Source organism: Arvicola amphibius, chromosome 7 (assembly GCF_903992535.2).
Source record: "Arvicola amphibius chromosome 7, mArvAmp1.2, whole genome shotgun sequence".
Classification (NCBI taxonomy): Eukaryota; Metazoa; Chordata; class Mammalia; order Rodentia; family Cricetidae; genus Arvicola; species Arvicola amphibius.
The window spans coordinates 80,197,172-80,220,929 of NC_052053.1; the positions used below are offsets into that span (position 1 = coordinate 80,197,172).

General features: G+C 44.7%; 1 protein-coding gene across 3 annotated transcripts in view; it reads left to right on the forward strand.

The window, feature by feature from the left end:
* The window catches only part of Ttc7b (tetratricopeptide repeat domain 7B), a 217,301-nt gene that overhangs the window by 83,980 nt on the left and 109,563 nt on the right, over nucleotides 1-23,758 (forward strand). For all 3 annotated transcript variants that reach the window (XM_038336771.1, XM_038336772.1, XM_038336773.1), the window contains 2 exons: nucleotides 10,120-10,198; nucleotides 15,007-15,179. In XM_038336771.1, coding sequence (XP_038192699.1) covers nucleotides 10,120-10,198; nucleotides 15,007-15,179 — 252 coding nt within the window. The remainder of the gene's footprint in view (nucleotides 1-10,119; nucleotides 10,199-15,006; nucleotides 15,180-23,758) is intronic.

A 23,758-nucleotide genomic window follows, 5' to 3' on the forward strand; every position in this document is an offset into this window, starting at 1 on the left:
TGGCTCCAGATCCCTTACCACTGTAGTGAGGAGCTGCGGGTAGCTTTCGGCTACCTGGCTAGCTTATGCCCCAAAATAACAACATACAAACTGTATTCATTTAAACACTACCTGGCCCATTAGTTCCAGCCTCTTACTCACATCTTGATTAACCCATATCTAATAATCTGTGTAGCACCACGAAATGGTGCCTTACCGAGAAGATTCTAGTGTACGTCCATCTTGGGCCGGAGCTTCATCATGTCTGATCCAGAGAGCAGAGGCATGGCGATTTATTAACTTCCCTTCCTAGCATTCTGTTCTGTCTACTCTGCCCACCTAAGGGCTGGCCAATCAAATGGGCCAGGCAGTTTCTTTATTAACCAATGAAATCAACTCAAACAGAAGACCCTCCCACATCACACCACTGTTTCATCTCTCAGGTTAAGTTTACAGATAAACATAAGGAGTCTAAAAAAAATACATTTTGAAGGGCAAATTCCCTTGTGATAGATTTATATGGTTAGTTTGTTTAAAAGTTATTACACTAAGGAATCCACATATTTATTGGATTCTAATGGGCTTCTGGGTTAAATTAAAGATCATTAGGGGATTGGAGGGATTTCTCAGTGGTTAAGAGCACTGCTATTCTTTTTTTTAATTAAATCCTTATCTTTTTAATAATTTGTATAAGGATGCGCTATACATTTTTCCCCACTCCTCTTCCACCCTCCCCCATCCCTACTCCCATCCCTCTGCCCTCCATGCTTCTAATTTACTCAGGAGATTTTATCTTTTCCCTTCTTAGCTGGTTCCATGTACGTCTCTCTTAGGGTCCTCTTCATTACCTAGGCTCTCTGGGGTTGTGGCCTGTAGGCTGGTTGCCCTGTACTTTATGTCTATTATCTACTTATGAGTGAGTACATATTATAGTTTTTTTTTTCTGGGTCAGGATGACTTTTTCTAGTCCTATCCATTTGCCTGCAAATTTCAAGATGTCATTGTTTTTTACTGTTGAGTAGTACTCCATTGTGTAAATGAACCACGTTTTCCTTATCCATTCTTTGGTTGAGGAGCATCCTGGTTGTTTCCAGGTTCTGGCTTTTATGAATATTACTCCCATGAACATAGTTGAGCAAATGTCCCTGTGGTGTGAGTGTGCATCCTTTGGGTATATGCAAAAGAGTAGTATTGCTGGGTCTTGAGGTGGATTAATTCCCAATTTTCTGAGAAACTGCTATACTGATTTCCAAAGTGGTTATACAAGATTGTACTCCCACCAGCAATGGAGGAGTGGTCAACAAGATAAAAACAGCAACCTACAGAATGGAAAAAGATTCACCAGCCCCACATCTGACGTAGGACTTATCTCCAAATTATACAAAGAACTCAAGAAACTAGACAGCAAAAGACTAAATAATCCAATTAAAAAATGGGGTACAGATCTACATAGAGAACTGTCAACAGAGGAATGTCAAATGGCTGAGAGACACTTAAGGAAATACTTAGCATCCTTAGTCATCAGAGAAATGCAAATCAAAACAACTCTGAGATTCCATCTTACACCTGTCAGAATGGTTAAGATCAAAAGCACTGATGACAGCTTATGCTGGAGAGGATGTGGAAAAGGGGGAACACTTGCTATTCTTGCAGAGTACCTGGGTTTAGTTCCAAGCACCCACATCCGAAAATCAAGGGCCCTCTTCTAGCCTCTGAGGGTACTAGCGTGTACACACTATACTTTCATACATTCAGGCAAAACAGTTATAAAATACAAATGAACAGTTCTGTAAGAAAATTGTAAATCGTTGAGATACAATTTTGTTCATGAGAGACATGGTTGGTTTCTTGGCTCCCTGGTGAGTTTCCTGTGGAGGTGGGTTTTGGTGAAGGTAGGTGTCCTTTGACTGTTCCCAAAGGTTGGGAGGCAGGAGGATTTGAGATAGAACCCATCTTCCTGTGTTTCCTGCTCTGCAGAGATTTGGGATCTGGTGCTCTAAAGGACAGCTTGGAGAAGGGCAGGTTGTCCTTGCAGCGCTCTCTGGCTCTTGCAGCTGCTTGCTCTCTTTGTCACTATGGGCTTTCTTTCACACACCTTGTTGAATGGATTTCTTTATATCCTAAGACGTGTCCATTTAATATGAACTCTGGAAGCCACCCTCTGGGCCTTGTTTGTTGTGTTCCTGTTACCGCGGCTGCCTGGCCAGCTGACCAGTTCTCCACTTCACATTTATCATGAGGAAGCCTCAGTTGGTGGAGTCATCCCAAAAATGTTGCTAAGCCTATTTCAGCTCTCATTAGGTTTGCAATGAGACATCCAGAAGCCTGGCCTGCTTGTTCACATCTCCATTTGACATGGTTGCCACACCTTCAGTTGCTATATCTAGACTACAGCTGGCTTGTTCTGTAGAGCCCTTTGCTAACGAGGCCAAGGTTGTGGGTTTGATTCCTGGCCCCTGACTACAGAAGCCATCTGTCTTCACAAATGTGTGTCATTGGATCTGAGGTGAAGAGTGTGTTCAGAGGAAGAAGTTAGTATCCTTTGATACCAGGAAGTATGTATGTATGTATGTATTATTATTATTATTATTATTATTATTATTATTATTATTATTATTCTCCTCTATTTGGATATCTGCTTCTGATGTCAGACGTTATCAGAATCGACGATGCTGAAGTTTACAGACATGAAGGAGAAGTGAGATTCTCAAGCTGGGAACCCAGGGCCACTGACCTTTGGAAGACATGGGACATCTTGTGTTTCCACTGTTATATATGGTGACAGTATCCACAGTGGGGGGTGCATGGGAATCTGCTTTACTTGCTCCCTCAGTAGTCACAAAAGTCCTTTGTAGCCAGGGGATAGGGAAAGAGATTTCAGAGTTCAGGCCCCTGGTCACTCTTTTCTTTTTTGAGGGCTTCCTAGCTTGCTATCAGTGTCCTGCCAGCTCTGTGAGACTGTTGAGACCAGATGTGGGTATAAAACAAGAAGCTTTGCTTTTGAGGTGTTGAGTTTGTTTGGTGCACTAGCATGTGGCAAGAGCCGGCTAGGCACAGGTTTGCATCTCTCCTGGGAGCTCCCCAAGAAGCAACACCTGCCTCTTCAAAAGGAAGCCAGGAAACTTCCATGGGAAGCCTTGGCTTTGGTCTTGAAGAATGGCTAAAAGTCCCTTGGACTCTGGAGACCAACAGAACCATGTGGAGTCACAAGGACAGAAGGGATTTCCTAAACAGCCTGCAAGTTTTCCCTCCTCCAAACGTGGACATCTCCATTGTCTGCTCCACCCTCTGAAACTTGTTAGCTTTAGAATCATGCCAGGTGCGTGCCCCGGTGTAGGAGGAAAGCCTGTTTGGTCTCCATGCTACACAGAGCTTTGCTTAGGGATTTAAGAGGGTATGTGGTCCCTCTATCCGTCAGTCTAAAGTTACTGAGGTAGATGAGGGAAGAGGCAGGTAGAAAGAACACCTTCTATGGTCTTGGTTATTTGGCTCATTGTGATTAAGGAGATGCATAGCCATCTGCTGTTTGATGAACTTGGGATATAGTAGTGAGCGAAACAGAGATCTGTATCATGGAAACACTTCTGTTCTTACAGTGTGTTAAGTCACCTGAGCTCCACAGGGCAGAGATGGCATCTCTAGTGTATCCTCAGGGGCCTGCTGGAACCTGGTAGGAATCTGTTCAGTGATGGTGAAGCAACCTACTGCTTGGGCCCCTAAGTGCCTGTCAGTAAGAAGGAAACTGGAAAGGGCCAGACTGCTTTGCTCAGGAGATCTATTGCTCGCTCATCCTGTAATTGACTTTTGCTTAGAAATTCTCAGCCAGAGAGACATTGAAACTGAATTTACTCTGGAAGGGCTGTTTCCTGATCACCTAGAGCTTTCACAAACTGAGTTTTTATGACAGCTGAATGTACATTACCACCCCGAGTCAAACTTGGAAATCAGTAAAGAATTTAGAAATCCATTGTGGGTTTGGAGAGGTCACTAGCTGCTCTTGCAGAGGACCTGGGTTCAGTTCTCAGGACTCGTGTGACAACTCACTGTTCCAGGGCACCTGAGGCCATTTTCTGACCTCTGTGGGCACTGCATGTATGGGGTGCACTTACACACATGCGGGCAAAACTCTCTCTCTCTCTCTCTCTCTCTCTCTCTCTCTCTCTCTCTCTCTCTCTCTCACACACACACACACACACACACAAATAAATAAATATAAATAAATACATAGTGAAAGAATTTTCTTTTTCTACTCTTCTCCCAAGAAAAGAAAGGATAAATACAAGGAAATGTTGACTTTGACACTGAATTAGGTCAGCATCATCTGAAAGGCTCTCAGGTTCTCCAGGCTCTCAGCCTTGGCTTTCTGTTATGACCTGATGTTGGAGCTCTGGCTCTTTCCAGAATATGTCTCCCAGAATACGATCATGGACAGGAGATAATATTAAAGAGCTATAACTATTCAGGATTGTAAAAGAAAATTTATGCCATTGTAAGCTTATGCTAAGAGTGTGAATTTGGAACTCAACCTTAGAAAAAGCTGCTGCAGAGGGTGCTGGGGCCTGTCGCAAGGATAGGGGCTCAAAGGAGATCTTAACGTAAGATCTGAAGCATAAAGACTACTGCAGGGAAACTGTAGATATCAGCATAAGAACATTCTCTGAAAAAGACTTGCATGGCATAGAAGATCATTTCAAGGAATTGACAAATAAGGTCACATAAATTAAAAAGCTTCTTTATAGCAAAGGAAGCAATCACCAGAGTGGATACAAGCCTATAGAATGGAGAAAACATCCTTGATAATTAAACATTAGGAACTAAATCTAGGATGCATAAAGAACTGTCAATAAATTAACCCAACCCCGAATCATCCAGTTAGTAAATGGGCAATTGAACTGAGTAGACAGGTCTCAAAACACTGATCAATATTTGAGAAAGAGTTTAGTATTATTAGCTATCAAGGAAATGCAAATTAAAACTGTTAGATTCCATTTCACCCTGGTCAGAGTGACTGTCATCAAGAAAACAGAGGGGGCTGGAGAGATGGCTCAGAGGTTAAGAGCATTGCCTGCTCTTCCAAAGGTCCTGAGTTCAAGTCCCAGCAACCATATGGTGGCTCACAACCATCTGTAATGGGGTCTGGTGCCCTCTTCTGGCCTGTAGGCATACACACAGACAGAAAATTGTATACATAATAAATATTTTAAAAAAGAAAAAAAAAGAAAACAGAGGCCAGCAATGCTGGTGAGGATGTGGGGAAAGAGGAACCTTTGTTGACTGTTGGTAGAAATCCGTGTAAAGGTCCTCAACAACCTAAAAACAGAACTACCATATGACCCAGCTATACCAGACTCATATATGTGCCCAAAGGACTCGTAAGTCAACGAACCACAGATAATTCATGTCCATGCTTATTGCTGGTATAGTCACAATAGCCAAGATATGGAATCAGTCTTGATCTCCTTCAGCAGAAGAATATATAATGAAAATGTGATAAATCTACACAATGGAATTATATTCTGCTGTGGAGAATAACAAGGTGATGTTTGAGGAAAATGGATGGAATTAGAGATCATTATGTTAAGCAAAAAAGGCCATACTTAGATTAGCACTAAATGTTCTTTCATATTTAAGCATGTAAATGTGCATGTGCGGACATGTATGTGCACGTGTGTGTGTGTGTTTGTGTGTGTGTGCTGAAAGTAGAAAGGGGATCATGAAAGGGGAAAAGAAGGGAGCACTCTTTTTTTTTCTCATGGTTTATTTTTTTTATATTTAAAAATTTCCATCTCCTTCCCTCCTCCTCCCCCCTCCCTCCCCTCACTCCTCCCCCTTCCCTCCCCTCCTTCTCTCCCTTCCCTCCCCTCCCCTCCACCCATACCTCCCATCCCTCCCTCTCAAGGCCAAGGAGCCATCAGGGTTCCCCACTCTATGCTAAGACCAAGGTCCTCCCAACTCCCCCCAGGTCCAGGAAGGTGATCGACCAAGCTGAGAAGGCTCCCACAGAGCCCGTCCATGCAGAAGAATCAGAGCCCAGAGCCATTGTCCTTTGCTTCTCAGTCAGCCCCCGCTGTTGGCCACATTCAGAGAGACAGGTTTGGTCGCATGATCCATCAGTCCCATTCCAACTGGAGTTGGTGATCTCCCATTAGTTCTGTCCCACCGTCTCCATGAGTGAGCGCACCCCTCTCTTTCCTGACTTTCTCCCTCATGTTCTCGCTCCTTCTGCTCCTCATCAGGACCTTGGGAGCTCAGTCCAGTGCTCCAATGTGGGGCTCAGTCACCTTCCCCATCTGTCGCCAGATGGAGGTTCCCTCACGGTCCTGACTTTCTTTCTCATGTTCTCTCTCCTACTGCTCCTCATCAGGACCTTGGGAGCTCAGTCCGGTGCTCCAATGTGGGGCTCTGTCATTTTCTTCATCTATCGTCAGGTGGAGGTTCAGTTCAGATGGAATGTCAGGGCACAGGATCAGGGATTCCAGGCAGCCCAGGGTCGCAGCCCAGACAAAAGGGCCGGGAGCACTCTTTAGAGAGGGGAAGAGATCCAACCAGAGGAATGTGGAGAGATTTGGAGGAGGAAAGAGGATGACTAAGAACAAGATACAATGAAATATATTTATGAAAATGCTATAATGAAACCCATTATTTATATGTTAGTTTAAATTTTTAATTTAAAAAATAAAAAGAGGGAGGACCAACTGCTGGAGAGTTGGTACCTTCCCAGCAGTGTTGACCACCTGTGGGGCTGACAGGGAGCCCTGGAGGGTAAGATTCTAGAGAATGCAGAGACAAAGCAGAGAGTAAAGGGAGGAGGGAAGAAGTGGGAGTCAGTGAAGGGCAGAGGCGTCGTCCCACTTTGCAAAGTGGTGGGTTTGACCAAGCAAAGGCTGTGGGACACTGGCCAGCTCTACCTATTGGGCTGGGCACAGCAGTGGCACTGAGAGCAGAAGTAGTATCGCCTGCCAGGTGGCTGCCCATGCAGCTGGCCCTATGACGGCAGCCCCTTTCCTCCCTGGTCTTCACTGAGCTGTTGGAGCTGCTCCAACCTGAGGGAAAGACAGCCAGTGCAGAAAGCTTCAGGAAGCAAAGTGCAGGAGACACCCGAGTTCTGACAGTTTGCCATAATGGATTCTGACATCATTGCACTGTCTCAATCAAGGGCGTTGAATTGGAATAAATGACCTCATGTCAAGGGTCTGTGGAAACCCTCGAAACCAGGGGAAATCCTTGGCTCTCCCGTTTTCAGTTTAGAGTGGAAACTTTAAGCAACAGTTTGTTCCAGATATTTAATGGATTTAATGGATATCCAAACAGTTTGGATATATGAAGGCAATCATATGGAATTTGTTCATTTCCTTCATATTGGGTGATTTCATGTTATTTGGAATGTAATTCTTGTGGGCTGGTTTCTTTGTTTTCTTCCTTGTTACTCTGATTAAACATTGAGCTTACATTTTTTTTTTCTGTTCAGTGGCAAATTGGAAGCGATTGGTCGAGTAATATGTGACTTTAAAATGTCTGTTTGTCATCGACCACTCACTGAGAACTATAGAACCGTAGAACTTGGTGTTTGGGGTGCTTGTAGCCATCCTGATACCTGAAATGTGCTCGCCCTCTGCTGTCCTGCCAAGATGCCACCCTCGTCTGAACAGGCCACGGCCTCAGGCCCGCTCTGCTGTGCAGCTGCTCTGGATTCTTTGTTTATGAGCAGAATTCTTCTGAGCTGAGGAGAGCTTGATTCTGAATCCTGAACATGGTCCAGGAGCAAGCTGGGAAGAGCTGGAGACAGCTTGTTCTTGTTCGAAAGGCTTCCTTGGGAGTCAGTATCTCTAGCTGGCTTCCCCTCATCAGGCTCAGCCTCCTCCTGTCCTGGAGATTTTTGCATTCTTCCAGCAGAGGGCCTCGGTCCTGCATGGGAGAAACCACAGCCCGCCAGAAAGGGGAGTTGGGTTTCTCTAGCCTGTGGCGTGTATCAGATAGCTGAAGGCATAACCATCAGTGCAGGCGTCTTTACCTGGCCCAGTGGATTTTTTCCAGTCTGAACCAGTACCTAAGGAGCATCGCATTAGCTGTCATCACCAGCACGCAGAATTTATGCTCTTTGTCTGTGTGAAGTATTTGCATATCAGTGGCACAAAATACACCTCTGAGCTCTCGGATTCGTGTTTGTTCTCTCCTCTTGGGTCATGAGCTTATATTTCTTCTGCCCATGGTGGGAACAGCATGATGGAAAGCTCCCAGCTTGCTCTCTTGCCAGGCTGTGAGCTTGAGCAAGCCCTTTCACTTCTCTTCTCTGCTAGATTGTGTGATCATTTCTGGCTTGTCGAACTCTATCCGTGGTTCATTCTGCAAAGAGGGCACGGAAGACGCCCCAAATGACCAGGTCCTATTTGTAGCCTCCCCATAGTTATGATGTTTAGCTTTTACGTGCTTGTTCAAGGTCTAATTTCTACAGTGGCAGCAGTGTTTTATGAGGGTCTCTCAGGGTCTCCGGGGATGCTGCTTCAGGCATGCCCTTACTTCATCAGCTCGGAGCGCCGCCCTTTCTGTCCACAGTGGGTGGGTGGACATGTTGGCCATATGGAAATAGAGTTAGCTACCATAGCCATTCCTTCCCACGCTAGCTGTCACTTTCCCTCCCTCCCATGGTAGTCCAGAGCTCTGAGCCTCAGCCCAGAGCAATGTACGTTGTTGCCCATGAACACAAGTCCCATACAAATGAGTGAAGAGGCGGGCAGAGTAGATTGCGTGTCCCAGGCCTAGTTCCTAATTTTTGTTCTTGTCTCTGATCAAGTCCTGAACACAGGCTTCTCTTTTTATGCTACTGCAAAACGTCTGACTTTCTGTCGTCTCCTCTGTGTGGGTGAGGGGGCTGGGGAGTATTCACATCCTGGGCCAGCCAGCCACTGTCTCAAGGTTCTGGGCTGTTCTTGTGAATGAGAGCTCTGGAAGTCACATGGGCATAGGATATGAATCAGTCACCCTCGTGGTGACTGCACCTTATAGAGCCACATTTTTATCTCATACCTTTGCATGGTTTAAAATGCCAGCCAAACAAGAGTTGTCTGTCACAGCCTGCGGAGGCTGCCTGGCAGTATTGTACCTGCTGACCCATTCTGTGGGTTTCTGGAAAGATGAGATGTGTTCTAATGAGCCTGTTATAAATATCACTGAGTTACGTCATAGATGGTGGCAGTGCTCAATGTAAAAGAGATGGCTGGGAGGTGTCCCCAGCCAAAAGCCAGACCCAGCATTCCAAGAAGACAAGTGGAGCCTGGATATATTGGCCAGGATTTTCTAAAAAATTATTTGTCGTCAGTGAAATACGTTGTTAAACATGCCTTTATGGGCCATGTAGGAGGATGAGTGATCATGTTCTGATCTCACACAGGAAGCTCAGGCAGGGCAGTACACAGTGGCCCTCAGAGAGGCCTTTGGCCCTTTGCTTCCCCCCCCCCCCTCCCAGGGCTTTTCTGTAATTTTGGAGCCTGTCCTGGAACTAGCTCTTTTAGACCAGGCTGGCCTCGAACTCACAGAGCTCTGCCTACCTCTGCCTCCCGAATGCTGGGAATAAAGGCGTGCGCCACCACTGCCTAACTGGCCCTTTGCTTCTTTTTATCAGTTCAGGGTTGGAGGTTCATGTGATGCACTTATCAGATAGTGATTACGTGAGACTAGCCCTCCCTTTTCATGCCTTTTCTCTTTATCCTGCTCACGAATTTTCAGCAGGTAGCCTCACCACATTGCATGCGGTGCCTTGCTGATGTCCTTAACTGCCCAGTGTCACCATCTCCTTTTAAATGAAAGTACAGAGTCCAGTACCATTATAGTGGGGGCTACAGTGAGTTTGAGAATAGACTCTTGTGAGACATTTCCTACCTTTTTTTTCTTTGCCTCAGAACTGATTTTTAGGTTTTTGTCTCCTTGAGGAAATTTGATTCAGTCTAAAAGGCACACACACACACAAACTGTTTATGTTAGGTCAGTTGCTCAAAGACAGACAGGTATGTGCAAAAAAAATCATTTGCTTGAATTCTGGCCAACAGCTTTTAGGTAGACAAAAATGCATTGAAATTTGTGTATAAAATTCTTAATATTAATGCATGCCAGATGGAAACCTTGTCAAATTCTGTGTGCACACAGGAACTTGACGAGAGGAGTCGGGAGATTTAGGGAGCTTCTCAGAGCGGTGGAGACGAGAACAACCCAGAACCTGCGAATGGTAAGTGGTCTGACATGAGGCATCGGTCCTGTGAGTGCTCATACCACACACCCGTGTGAGGCTGTGTGTACGCAGTAACTCACCCACTCTGTGCAGCTAGTGTGCCCGCATGTTGAGTACACTGTAATCACTGAGGGAGACCTGGAACTCACTGGTCGTCTGTTCCCGCTCTTTTACTGCCTCGCCTCTTGACAGTCACTAATCACACTTCTGTCTACACTTTGCCTGTTTTGAACATTTCACATAAACAGTTGTGCAGTGTAGTCTTTTGTGACTGCCCCTTTCATTTAGCATAAGATTCTTCCATATCGTCTCAGTATTTTCTTTCTATTGCCAAGTAACATTCTATTTTATGAATCCACACGTTCTCTTTTCAGTTGATGGGTACCTCAATTGTTACAGCTAATGCTTCTGTGAGAACATTTGTGTACAGCTTTTGCGTGGACCAGTGTCTTCTTTCTTTCCCTGTGCTTCCGAGTGGAACTACTGGGCCATATGAGAACTCTGTGTTGAGCAGTTTGAGGAGATTCTGTTTCCCAAAGTAGCTACCCCACTTTACATTCCCGCCGCAGCTTCATCCACAGCCTGGTTGGCACTTGTTATCTTTGTTTATGGCCCTCTTAGCAGGTGCACAATGCTGTCGTGGTGGTCACTGGTGTTTCCCTGCTGGCCAGCGATGCTGGGCCTCCTGCTGTATGTGTTCTCTCTTGAGTGGACACTTTGTGTCCTAAAAAAGGTGGGATGAGGCCTCGTGGATATCCCTTTGTGGAAGGGGTCAGATGTGTGCTTTTAATTCATATTAACATGGTAGAACATAGAGATGAGATCCTCAAGTACTAATTGTTTAGATAGTGATATGACCATAAAACTTAGAAGTACAAAAGATAGTCTGTCTATCTCATGTAAACTCTATAGAGTTTGATCATCACGTAAAGACCTATTGCTCACTGTACTAATAAATATCCTCCATCACAATTAATATAACAACCCTATATAAATTTGCAGTTTGTCTTTTATTACCCATGTTTGTCCTTAATTGTCATTGGGAATGTTCATTTGAATAAGACTAAGATATCCATATCATGGGAAATGCAGAGAGAGCTTCATTTGGGCATCTGCAAGGTTTTAGAATGTGGAAATATGATTTATGGGGCTAGGCAGCTGAACAGAAGGCTTTTCTAGAATATGTGGTTGAACTAGATAAGTAACTCTACATATACACATACTTCCCATCAAGAACTTATCAGGCCTTTAATACTTTATATTGGCTTACTTATATTCAGACAAAGCATTTTGAATTTTTAGGGTCCTTTAAGTCATGAGAACTTGCAGTTGTATGCATGAAAATTGTTGCCAGATATCTTTTCTCTCAAATTCACTTATTCTCAGAATTCCATGACGCTTTTCAATTGATAATTTGAATTGCTTTTGAAGCATACTGAGTAGGTAGTGTTTCAAATGGACCATTTGTGTTGACTCTCAAAGACAGACAGACAGGCAGATGATAGATATCGTCCATTGTTTTCTCGAGGTGAGCAGGGAGGACCTCCTCGAGTCTGTGACAGTCGGAACTGCCCTTGGGTCTTTCAGCCGCCATCTGGTGTTCCTGTGGGGGACAGTCCCCACTTTATATCAGTCTGAATCGGGGTGTGCCTTTGCTCTCAGCTGTTGGGGTCATGAGTTCTGAGCCGAAGGAGTGTGTGAGAATTATCTGAGGAACTGTGGGGCCTTTGTTAGGGTTCTGTCGCTGTGAACAGACATGACCACGGCAACTCTGATAACAGAAAACATTTAACTGAGTGGCAGCTCACAGTGTCAGAGGTTTCGTCCATTATTATCATGGTGGGGAGCATGGCAGCTGGGAGTACGGTGGCGTGCAGGCAGACATGGTGCTGGAGAATCCTACATCTTTATCTAAAGGCAACAGGAAATCAACTGAGACACTGGGTGCATCTTGAACATGGAGATCTCAAAACCCAACCCAGCAGTGACACTGTTCCTCTAACATGGAGGCGCAAGCCTCACTGACCCCAACAAAGCCACACCTCCCAGTAGTGCCATTCTCTATGAGCTTATGGGGGCCACTTACATTCAGACCACCAAATGTGGTTTTGGTTTTAGTCAAGTGCTCTGCCAGTGATCTACATCCTTAACCTTATTGAGGAATGCCAAACAGTATGTCCTTACCTACAGTTTCGGAATTCCAATCGAGCAAGTCTGTGGCTGGGCCAAGAAATCTATTTTATAGCTATGTGATTCTTTTTACTTTAGGTAATAATTGCAAATGTATGATGTATTTATGAGATGGTAAAGTTGTCTTGTGAACTTGATTTGATATGAAAGCATAGCAGAAAGGGATTTAAAAGTATTTTTCATAGCATGCCACTCCTAGGTACTTTTCCCAAAGCGCTTAAACACGTTTTCCAACACAAACTTAACCGTGAGTGTTCATTACAGCACCATTTCTAACAGCCAACAACTGGAAACAAGATGGGTTTGTGGACAAAATGGGGCATGTCTGTTTTGTTTGACAATAAAAGTTGTGGAAATTAATAACAACATGGATGCATCTTGAAAATACTGCACTCCATAAAGGAAGCTGATCACAGAAGGCCATTTTGTATCCATTTCTGTGAGATCTTCTAAATAGACAAATTCATCAAGACAGAAAGCACATTGGTTTTTCTGAGGGTTTGAGAGGGGGAAAATGAGAAGCCACTGCTTAAAAGGTATAGGGTTTCATTTTGGGGTGATGAAAATGTCCTGGAACTAGATAGTGGTGAGGATTGCACAACCTTGTGGATGTACTAAATGCCACTGGGTTGTACCCTTTCAAACAGTCTCGGAGTGCGTGCATGGGGCTCGGGGAGGTGTGTGTGGGTTCATTATTGCTAATGTTCAGCTCATGGCCACGGTGAGTGGAGGGTGACTGACAGCTGCCGCTTTCAGAAGCCTGTCGCTCTTGTGGTGGCGGTGAGATCAGAGAGAAGCAGTAAGGAAGGCCCAGGGAGACAGTTCGGGTACCTTAGGTCCTGGAGATTGTGTTCTTATGAGATCTTTACAGATGGCTCAGCTGGGGATGATCCGGGTTCATTTAATTTCACATTTTCATAGGCATTTAAAGGCAGTGGATTCTACACAGGGATAATCAAGAAAATTTGCCTTCACACAGTGGTTCTCAGACACCACCAGGCTAATGATCTGGTTGCGTTTAGGTTTCCTTGGGGAGTTTTAGGAAGTTTCCTATGGATAAAGCCCAGCAAAGTTCTCTTCTAGAACACATTTACTTTAAAAGCTCGTTCTGGGGGAACATCAGCGCTCTTTGTATCTTCAAAAGAACACGAAACCTGATGGAAAACTCTGTTGCCTGAGGTTTTATTTTGCATCTCTGGGTGATTATGGATTGAGTATCCTGGGATTCATGGATTCTGTTTGAAAATGGGGAATGGGGAGACACGTGTGTGTATATATGTGTACACTCACACTCACAGAGGAGAGAGGAAGGGAGAAGGGGAGGGAAAATCAATATGCCTTTGTCAACAAGGCCCTTCTTAGTAGGTACACACCTCTTGGGATAATGTACTAGGCAGAAGTGTTGCAGAGGACCTGGGATAGCATCTGCACTGGCTAGAAGAAGGTCCTGGTGTTTCTGGGTTTCAGGGGAGGTGAGAAACACCCACCAGCTTTGTGGAAAGCCCGTTTTCATCAGAAACTACAGCCCTCACTCCACTTTCCCTATTATACAAAGCTGGCTTCTGAGCTGCTGGGCCAGGAAGTCCCCAGTATCCTGGAAGCAGGGCACCCCACTACTCAAGTGCTACCTCCCGTGGTGGTAGCATAACTAACTGGTCTTTAGTGCTTCCAGGAATAGGACATTTGAGTATCTGCAGGTGTACACCTGGCCATGCTGAGATTCACACACACACACATACACACACACACACACACACACACACGCACACGCACACACACACACACACACACACACACACACATACATCATTAAAGTTGAGTCCTGGCGGGGCTGGAGAGATGGCTCAGAGGTTAAGAGCATTGCCTGCTCTTCCAAAGGTCCTGAGTTCAATTCCCAGCAACCACATGGTGGCTCACAACCATCTGTAATGGGGTCTGGTGCCCTCTTCTGGCCTGCAAGCATACACACAGACAGAATATTGTATACAGAATAAATAAATAAATTTTAAAAAAAAAGTTGAGTCCTGGCTTTTCTCTGGGTTTGAGTTGTAGCAGGTATCTGCTGCCGGGTGATGAGAACATCTGCAGTTGACCCAGGAGCTCTAAGGAAAGGCTTAGCTACTTGTTTAGTTGTTTGGGGTCTAAAGTCTCTTTAATGTATAATGTAGACAAGACAGCATTTGAAGTGCATGAACTTTCTGAAACACCTCTTCGTGGGCTGGAGGATGGTGCAGTGGTTAGGTGCAGGCACTGCCCTTACCGAGGACTGGACTTCGGTTCCTGGCACCGCTCATGTCACGGGCCTTACAACCCCCGTAATTCCAGCTCCCTGGGGATGCAAAGCTTCTGCCTTCACCTGTGCTCATATACACATATCCCCAAACATACTTATTCATAATTAAAAATAAAATAAATCTTTTTAAAAAGTGTTCAAATGTCTTAGCATATTATATTTTCTTTTGCCATAAATGTGTATGATGTTCGTATAGAAGTAAACGTTTGATTCTGAGTCCTGCAGTGGCGTCTCCCGCATAGTGACAGCTAATAGATGTGACGATGGAGTGGATGGTAGAAAACACATTAATAATCATGCTGTTCTTTCTTTGTGTTCCCAGACAATAGCCAGGCAGTTGGCAGAAATCTTGTTACGGGGCATGTGTGAGCAGAGCTACTGGAACCCCCTGGAGGATCCTCCCTGCCAGTCACCTCTGGATGACCCTCTCCGGAAAGGAGCAAACACCAAAACCTACACACTCCCTCGCAGAGCTCGCGTCTACTCAGGAGAGAAGTATGGGCCTGGATGTTTTCAGCTGGGGCCTCTGGGGTGGGAAGGGGATGCGAGAATGGTTAAGGGCAGAAGAGCACAGGCCAGGTTTTGCCCATGTGAAATCCGCTGAGGATACTAATTGACCAGGCCAGCAGAGGTCGGTACTCACCACTGTTCATTACCCAGCAGAGGTCTACTCTCCGCTCAGTGCTGGGCCACCTTCCTAGGCTATCTGTGCCGGTTTGTGGGACTCTCTCTCCGTTTTTCACAAGATCCCAGCATGATGCGGCAGTCAGCAGCCACTGTTACAGCCAGAGCTAATAGGCATTCATTTTTTCAACAGTTCCCCATCTCTTAAATCTTGTTCTTAGCCAACCATGTGTAAGGACATGAATAATTTGCCACTGCTTGAGAAGAGATGTCTCTTTAGAACTTACTGATTTTTACAAGATTTTATTTTGGGACTTGGTTTCCTTAGAGGAAAATGGGCCAGAGTGCTACTACCTTCTTAGGCTTGAGTCTTCCCTGGTCAGGAGGTAGAGGGTGGAGAGACAAGGACGAGGGCAGGGAAAAGCTCACTCACTTCTGCCCCGCAGAGCCATTAGGTTCCCTCTCTGCCTTTGGTAAAGTACAAGGCCTGGTGGCCTCTCCTCGTCTCTCTGAAGAGCAAAGGGACGCTAGTGACTGATGTTGCCACACTGAGCAGGTGCTGAGAGACTGCAGGCAGCTGCTTTGGAACCCCGGGCGGGGAGCACGCTGTGGGATAGGCCGCCTGGCTTCTGGCTCCTTGCTTGACACCCTGGCTTCTCTTCCCCCCGTAGTCATCTTACTCAGTTTGCATTTTTTGTGTAGATTTGGACAGGGGAATGCGTTCTTGACTTTTCCCTGGGACTTTGTATATTTCTGTTTTGATCTTCATTTTTCTAGCCTTGCTGAAGCAGTTTGCCTGACATGCATGCCACCTTTCCTTCTCAGGCCTTGTCTGGATTCATAAAACACCTGCTCTGGTCCCCTAATGCACTGTGAAGTTCTGACCCCCTCAGGAGGGGCTATCCAGAAGCATATCTGAGATTCAGATTTTCAGTGAATTTCACGTCTTCAAAACAAAGTGCGGGTTTGTTTCTCACCCTCGCCACTTGTGCGCGTCCCAGGTGCCAGGTGCACAGAGGGTCTCAGTTACCGCCCTTCTCCTCCAGTGACACCGGGTGGAGCTCTCCCCAGAGACAGAAACTCTCCTGTTTCCTCAGCTGGCTGACTGTCACTCTTCTGACTTCATTCCCACCTTGTCCGCTTCCTAGCTGTGTAAGGAGAACTCCGGGAGGCAGCCCCACACACAAGCTGAGTTTCCTACAGATACACGCAGTCTGTTTAGCTTGTATACTGTCTGTAGCTCACACGCTCTCCAGCTCCCTAACTTAGAGTGTACATTCATTGGCTTTCAGTACACTCCTAGTTATGACTACATCACCAAAGTTGAGAGTGTTTGCTTCTCCAAAAATAATGCCCAGTTCTTCTCAGGTGTCAGCCTTTCTTCCAGACCCTGAAATACATTTGCATTTTTTGGATTCTCTTGCTCATTTCTTCCAGAAATACATGTTTAAAAGCACTGGGATTTTGATCGGAATTACCTTGAACTTGTAACTTGTGAAACAATGCAGGCAATACTGTAAACAGTATTGCATCTTCTGATCTGTGAGCACAAGGTGCTTATTTATTTATTCATTCTTTCATACTTTTTAAATTGCTTCAGCAATGATTCATAGTTTTCAGGCCGCAAGGCTTGTATTTCATTTGTTAAACATATTCCTAATTTTTTGGTTATGTGCATGCATAATTCTTTTTTTCCTTTTTTTTTTGGAAGGGGACATGTACTGTTTAGTTTTTATTGTAAAAGACACAATCTAGAGTCATTTGGGAAGAGGGAAACTTAATTGAGAGATTACCCAGATCAGACTTGTCTGTGGGATACGTCTTGGCTGATTTATATAGGAGGGCCCAGCCCACTGTGGGCGGCTCCATTCCTATGCAGATGGGCGTGGGCTGTGTAAGGAACTTAGCTGAGCATGAGCTTGTGAGAGTGAGCTAGAGAGCAGGCCAGCAAGCAGCAGATCCAGGTTCCTGCCGTGACGTCCATCAGTGTGGGAGTATGACCTAGGAGTTGTAAGGTGAAATAAACCTTTCCTCCTTGAGTTGCTTTTGATTGAGGTGTTTGTCACAGCGGCAGAGAAGCAGACTAGGGCAGGTGGGGGGTGGAACCCAGCCTGCACAGGGCACTGGACAGTACTCTGTGCTGAGTCACAGCCCAAGCCCCGTAGTTTTTTTGGTGCTATTATAAATAGAAAAATTTAAAATTTTAGTTAAAAAAATTTCAACCCACTTTTAACTTTTTTATAGATTTCAATAATCCTATTCTTTTTTCAATTTAAAAAATTGGTTGTTTTATAATGTCATACAATGTGTCTTGATCATATTCACACACACCCAATCCTCCCAGATTCACCCCTCCCCTCCCTATCCAGCTTTGTGACCCCCCTTTTAAAAACTTTTCAATTCTAGTTTGTGCTGCCCATCTGCTTTTGGGTGTGTGGCCCCGCTGGGGTATGGTTAACATACCAGGGCCCTTACTTACCCTTAAAGAAAACTGACTCTTCTTTTCCCAGCAGCTGCCAATTACCAGGAGCTCTTAGGCATGGGGCTTCATGCCCACCTCAGTAATCACACATCACTCTTAGCTAATGGTGGAATTGATGTGGCTTCTTTCATCCATTAGCTATCAGCATGGCCTCTTCTGTTTGTTCTTAATTTCATAACTATTCACTGCAAGTGTATGGAAGAGGAATTGATATCTCATATTGCAAATTTGCTGAATTTGTTAATTCTCCATTTTTTAGATTCCTTGGGCTATTCTGTCATCCTAAATATAGTTTTACTTGTTCCTTTGAAAGCTGGCTACTTTTGGTTTTGTTTTCTTCCTTAGGTGTAGGGCTAGACCCTACATTACTGTGAGTAGACATGAGAAAATATCTTTATCTCTGATCTTCAGGCAGGAAAAGTCTTTCAGATTAATTGCAGTGTTTGCTGAAAGCTTTAAGATGCCTGATATCAGATCAAATGCCATCCTTCTTACTCCCATTTGCTGTCTTTATCATGGAGTATTGAATCCGGTGAGATACTTTTGTCCATCCATTCAGCTAATTGTGGTGTTTGACCTTTATCGTAGTGCATTTCATTCATAGATTTTTTTTTTTTCAGATGTCACACCAGCCTTGCATTTCCTGGGATAAATTCCATTAGGTCCTAGTGTATAATCTTTTAAAATTTGTCTTTGGGTTCTATGTTTCTTGGAGATTTTTGCACCTGTGCTCCTAATAGATACTATTCTGTAGTTTTCCTATAAAATCTTAGTTTTGGGGGGCATCTGGATAATTTTAGTCAGATAAAAAGGGCTGGGTGTTATTTCTTTTTCTTCTATTAAAAAAACTTGAAGGATTGGCATTGAAATATCTTGAAATATCAGATATGATTCACCTCAGAGCATCTGTCCTTGGCTTTTCTTTGGGGGAATTCACTTTAAGCTCTTGGTTCTTTTTCCTCATGAATCTGTCTTAGTGGTTTATATCCTTCTGTATGTTTGGCCATCTCAGCAGGGGCATCGAATTTTTCACCATGTCCCTTTTTAGTCAGCCATGTTTCTTTTTCCTGCAGAATTTCTTGTTACAGCCCATCTTTTCTCTCTTTGAGGGTGGAGGGGCAGGAGCGGGCTACCTGAACACTTCTCTTCTATTTGTCCTTTTGAAGAATTAACTTTCTGTTTTCTTTATGTGATCTGTTGTGAGTCTGTTCTGTGTGTCATCCGTTTCCACACTACTCAGTTTGTCTGTGCACACCCTCCTTCTCAGCTGGTGTCTTAGTAGAGAGAACATCCCCTGGGCTCCTACATCAATAATGCTCCTTTGTTGCTGAAGCTGGGCTGTGTGTCCTGCACACCCGCACTGAGGCGGTCGCCACCCTCAGCTGGCTCATTGGGAAGTAGAAGGGGGAATCTGCACAGGATGCTTGGGCCTCATCTTGTCCTCACTCCCCTTGGAGTTCCGACGTAGAGTGGAACTTAGAACTTCGTAAACTTTTCCGCTTGCTTCCCCTTCTCTCCCAAGAAACTGTTGTGCAACCTTGGGTGTGTACATAGGTAAAATGGTTTACAAATCATTTACCGACAGCAAATCAAGAAATTGATTTTAAAACCGTTGATTGGGATGCATTTAATTTTACTCTTTATTATAGGTGAACGCAGGTTCATGTCCTAATGAGATGGATGCACGTATTTTTTTACATAAAGAATGAAATTTTGTTAAATATTTGACTCTGTGGGATGTAGAGTTTCTTCAGCATTTTTCAGAGTTGATCGGTATTTTAATTTTATAATTGTCAATTCTGAGAATGCCACTTTGTATAAATAAATAATATAAAATGGTAGAACTATGTCTGAGGCCATTTCAGAGATTATTGGAAATTCTGCCCTAATCTAAAACCAAAATTCATTGAATATTTTTTTTATTACTCAAGTCAGCAACTCAAACAGTAATTTAAAAAAAAAAAAACAAACCTCTAACAGACCATATACTAATTTTGGTACTTACATGCTGAAGAATGACAGTAGAAAAATGTAAAAGTCTTTATTTTACAACGAAACCATTATGCTTGTAGAAGAGCGTGGAACTCTGTATGTCCTGTGCAAACACTGCAGCTCATAGTGCATGCTAACAGTGTTAGTCCGGAACCAAGGCTGCAGTGGCTTCTCTGGCACCGGAAACCTTGGGGTTGCTGTGTTTGACTCAGAATTAACTTTGGTCACTGCATTCAGATACATTTTACTGTTACCAGATTTTCATGACCCCATGAGGTTGCAGCCCACCACTCAACATGCCGTAGTTTATGTGGCTCAGACTCTTGTAGCTCCGGCAAACCGAAAAGACTTTCAGAGTGTTGGCCAAGATGGGCTGCCCTGAAAAGCAAGCTTTTCAAAAGCTCTTCCTTCCACTGTGCCCCCGTGTGAGGTGGAGGCCATGCTCCTTCTCTGCCCGATCACTTGAAGTTTGAAGGAAGATAAAATGTTGAAAATCCTGGCTAGAGAGAGGAAGAGTGATCTGTTGTAGCCTCCATGCCCTTCCGGGTCTTTTTGCGAGGTCGCCTGCTGCAGTTAACTTATTTTTAGGGCAAGCTTTGTATTTGTATTTGATGTGTATGAAGTGGCTGTAAAACAAGCAGTGACTTTTGGCTGGGAGAACACATGTGTAATAGCATCCTGCTCACGGAGCAGCAGTTTCCAGAGCCCTGGGGCTGTCTTTGTACCTCTCCCAGGGACTGATTGCCCCTGATCAGAGAAACCTGGTTCTGTTCTGAAGATTAGTCCAGTGATTAGTCTAGCTGTTAGCAGTTTGCTTTGTTTTGCATCCTCTCTCTCTCTCTCTCTCTCTCTCTCTCTCTCTCTCTCTCTCTCTCTCTCTCTGCGCGCGTGCAGAGATCAGAGCACACCTTGAAGGAGTCAGTTATTTCATTCCACCATGTGGGTTCCAGGGACCAAATCCAGTCCTCTGGCTTGGTGACGAGGGCCTTTACCTGGTGAATCATTTCCCCAGCCTTCTCTCTGGCTTTGTCAAGCTATGTGTCAAACATGGTGGCACACTTGTAAATTCAGCAATCAGGAGGCTGAGGTGGGGCAATCACTTGAGCCCAAGAGTTAGGGACCAGTCTGGGCAACAACATAGTAAGACTCCATTTCAAAATAAATAAGTCATTGCATTAGCTTCAACAATCATAAATTGTATATTCGTTTATGTCTAGGTTTTATCTGCTGTTGTAATTGAACAATTCACATGTATTTCTACATGTGGCAGTAGTTTATTTTCAATGCTGTTTTATAAATGTCATTTTGCCAGTCTCTTCCTATGGCCATTTGAGTGATTTCCCTGTTCTGTTTGGGACTAATAGAAGCTGCGGTGCCACAAAGGTTCTTGTAATGTCTCTCAGTACATAGTTGTGTTTCAGCTAGGTGTAGTTTTCCTTTCAGCCTTGTAAAAGCATGTTTGGTGGCTTGGATAATTACATGCATATTAGTCTAGAAAATTAGCACAAACAAAGCCGGAGATTAAAGGCCACCATTGTGTCTACAAGTGGCTAATGAGAAGGTGTTGAATGAGCAGCTGTGAGTGCAAGGATTGGGGTGACCTCCCAGGTAGACAGAAGAGAAGGAGGCGATCTCTGTTGTGTGGTCCTTTGGGTCTGGGCCTCCTAGTTTGCTATGAAGAGTTTTTGGAAAGGCAAGGGACATTATGAGATCAGGGTGACTTTTGCTGGTAGAACTCTTTTGTCTCCTCACAATCCCATTTTAAGTCATTGTGCAGAGAGTCCTGACCCCTCCCCAGAAATGCAGGGACCCTGTCCCATCTCTAGGAATGTAAGATGACAAGCCATGTGGGACTTTTCTGATCCCTGCTAGGAGGAACGCTCAACAGACCTAGGCTGACCTGATGAAGTATTTCTTTCTTTGTTCTAAGGGGTTGAGCCACATGAGTTGACAGAAAAAGAAAGGAGTTGTAGGGAGGTCTATGTAATCCTCAGCTGGACCAGCTGATCCCTGATCAAGCTGCTCTCAATTACTAGTTGAAATCCCCTTTCCTCTCTGGGGCTTCAGCTAGATCTTGGAGTTGAATCAGCTTCCTGTGTGTAGAGAACTCAGTACCACTCCTGCAGCCACACAAGTCCCAGCGACTCCTCAGGGGCCAGTTCTTTTACACAGCCACTTCCTTACTGCAGAAACCCCAGGCAACAAGAAAGCTAAGATGCATTTGGATAAGATTGACTTGATTTCTCTTTTACTTGTTCTAACGTGTATATGGCCGGGGAACTGATTTTCAAAATATTTACCTGGAAGCCCTAGAAAACCATGGTAACTATCAGTGTCTTGAGGACTCCCTTTCCCAGTGCCCTACAAAACTACAAGATGCGTTGATGAATTTATCCAAACTAAGCACTTGGGTGGTTTGCCTGAAGATCATCCCTGGAGCTGGTGGCATGGCTAGGCTGAGCCTGCAAACCTCCTACCCTCAGCCTCTCCCTGCTGGAGCTTGGGAGCTGATCACTGTCTGATGGTGCCCATTGTCCCCTACCCTGCCCTTCTTGCAACTCCCTGTGCATCTAGCCCTCCAGCTTTCCACCCTCTAGAACTGAGGCCAGACACTCTGGGGTCTCCTCCTGGGGCACTTGAGACACAGAGAAGAAAATATCAAAAAAGGAAGGTCCTGACAATTTTGACTACCCACCCTGGGCCTATCTTGCATGAGCAAGGAAGAGAGAAGTGGCAGAAATGTGTCTCAGAAGGCTTCGTTGTTTCAAGGGAGCATTTCAGTATGGTTTTCGGGCTTGTATCCTACGGTTACTCTGCTTCTCCCACCTTTTACCCTGGCCCTGGAGCTTCTCAGTGCCCATCCACCTGCCGTACATGCAGGGCCAAGGAAGTGGAATTCGATGTTAATTCACTGCTTGTTAGCAACTCTGGTAAAAATAAAACAACCTAGCATTTAAACAGACTGGATGGCTCAGACGGAATTTGGAGATTATCCATGGACTGAATTGGCTGGTGTTAAGTCATAATTAGCACGGCTTGGGCTCTCTCTTTTCAATTAGTCTGCAGGACTAGCTAGCCATTAGAAAAATGGTTCCGGCTATTGCTTTATTTACAAGATCCCAATTGCATGTAAGCACAGCCAGGATATCAGGGAATAATCAGAAATGCTCTGTTTTCTGAAAAACCCAGTTTACCACAAGCTGACTCCCCCAAAGAAGCTTTGGCTCCAGGCCCACCCCAGCTCCTATTCCCAGGCTAGCCTCGCTGAGCCCTGCATGGCCCTGGGCTGGAGACCCCCACAGGCATAGTTCTGCAGGAGAAGCAGGCACTGTGCTTTTCTGCGTCACCTCCAGGGTTCTCTGGTGCAGTAATAACGTTACTGATGCTTCAGAGAAAACAAGCATTTATAATTATCTGGAAAACGTGGGATTTTGCTTTTTTTTTTTCTTTTGGAGAGTAAATCTCAATGAAATGATTGTTGTGTTGCTCCTAGGAAGGCATAAATTTAGTCCTTATTTAGTCATCTTCAAAATATGCAGTGCTTGGGTTTTTTAACCAGGTTTATTTTTATTTATTATAAACTCCTTTTCAATTCTTGGGGAAAAGTTGAGTTTGGCCCAGTTGGCGATAACATGCAGAATTCTGCTCCAGAGGGTGGGGTGGGGGGAGGTGGCTCCATAGCTTTAGCAGTGCTCACAGAACCTGGAGAGGCACGGGGGAAGGATTTAGGTTTGCGTTTTCATTGTTTCCTACTCCTCAGCAACACCGGGCTTAACATCTTTTTCTTTTAATCCAAGATTTTAGAGTTCAGCCAAGTACCAAGAGGTAGACTAACAGGGCAGCTCTTGCATGCTGCCCCAGAACAAAGTGTGTGTCAAAGCTAAGATAGCACCCTAAATTCTTTCGGTATGAGAAATAGTGTGTGGTCCCTGAAGCTGCTCTTAATTTCATCAGAAAGACAAAAGGGTCGCGTCTT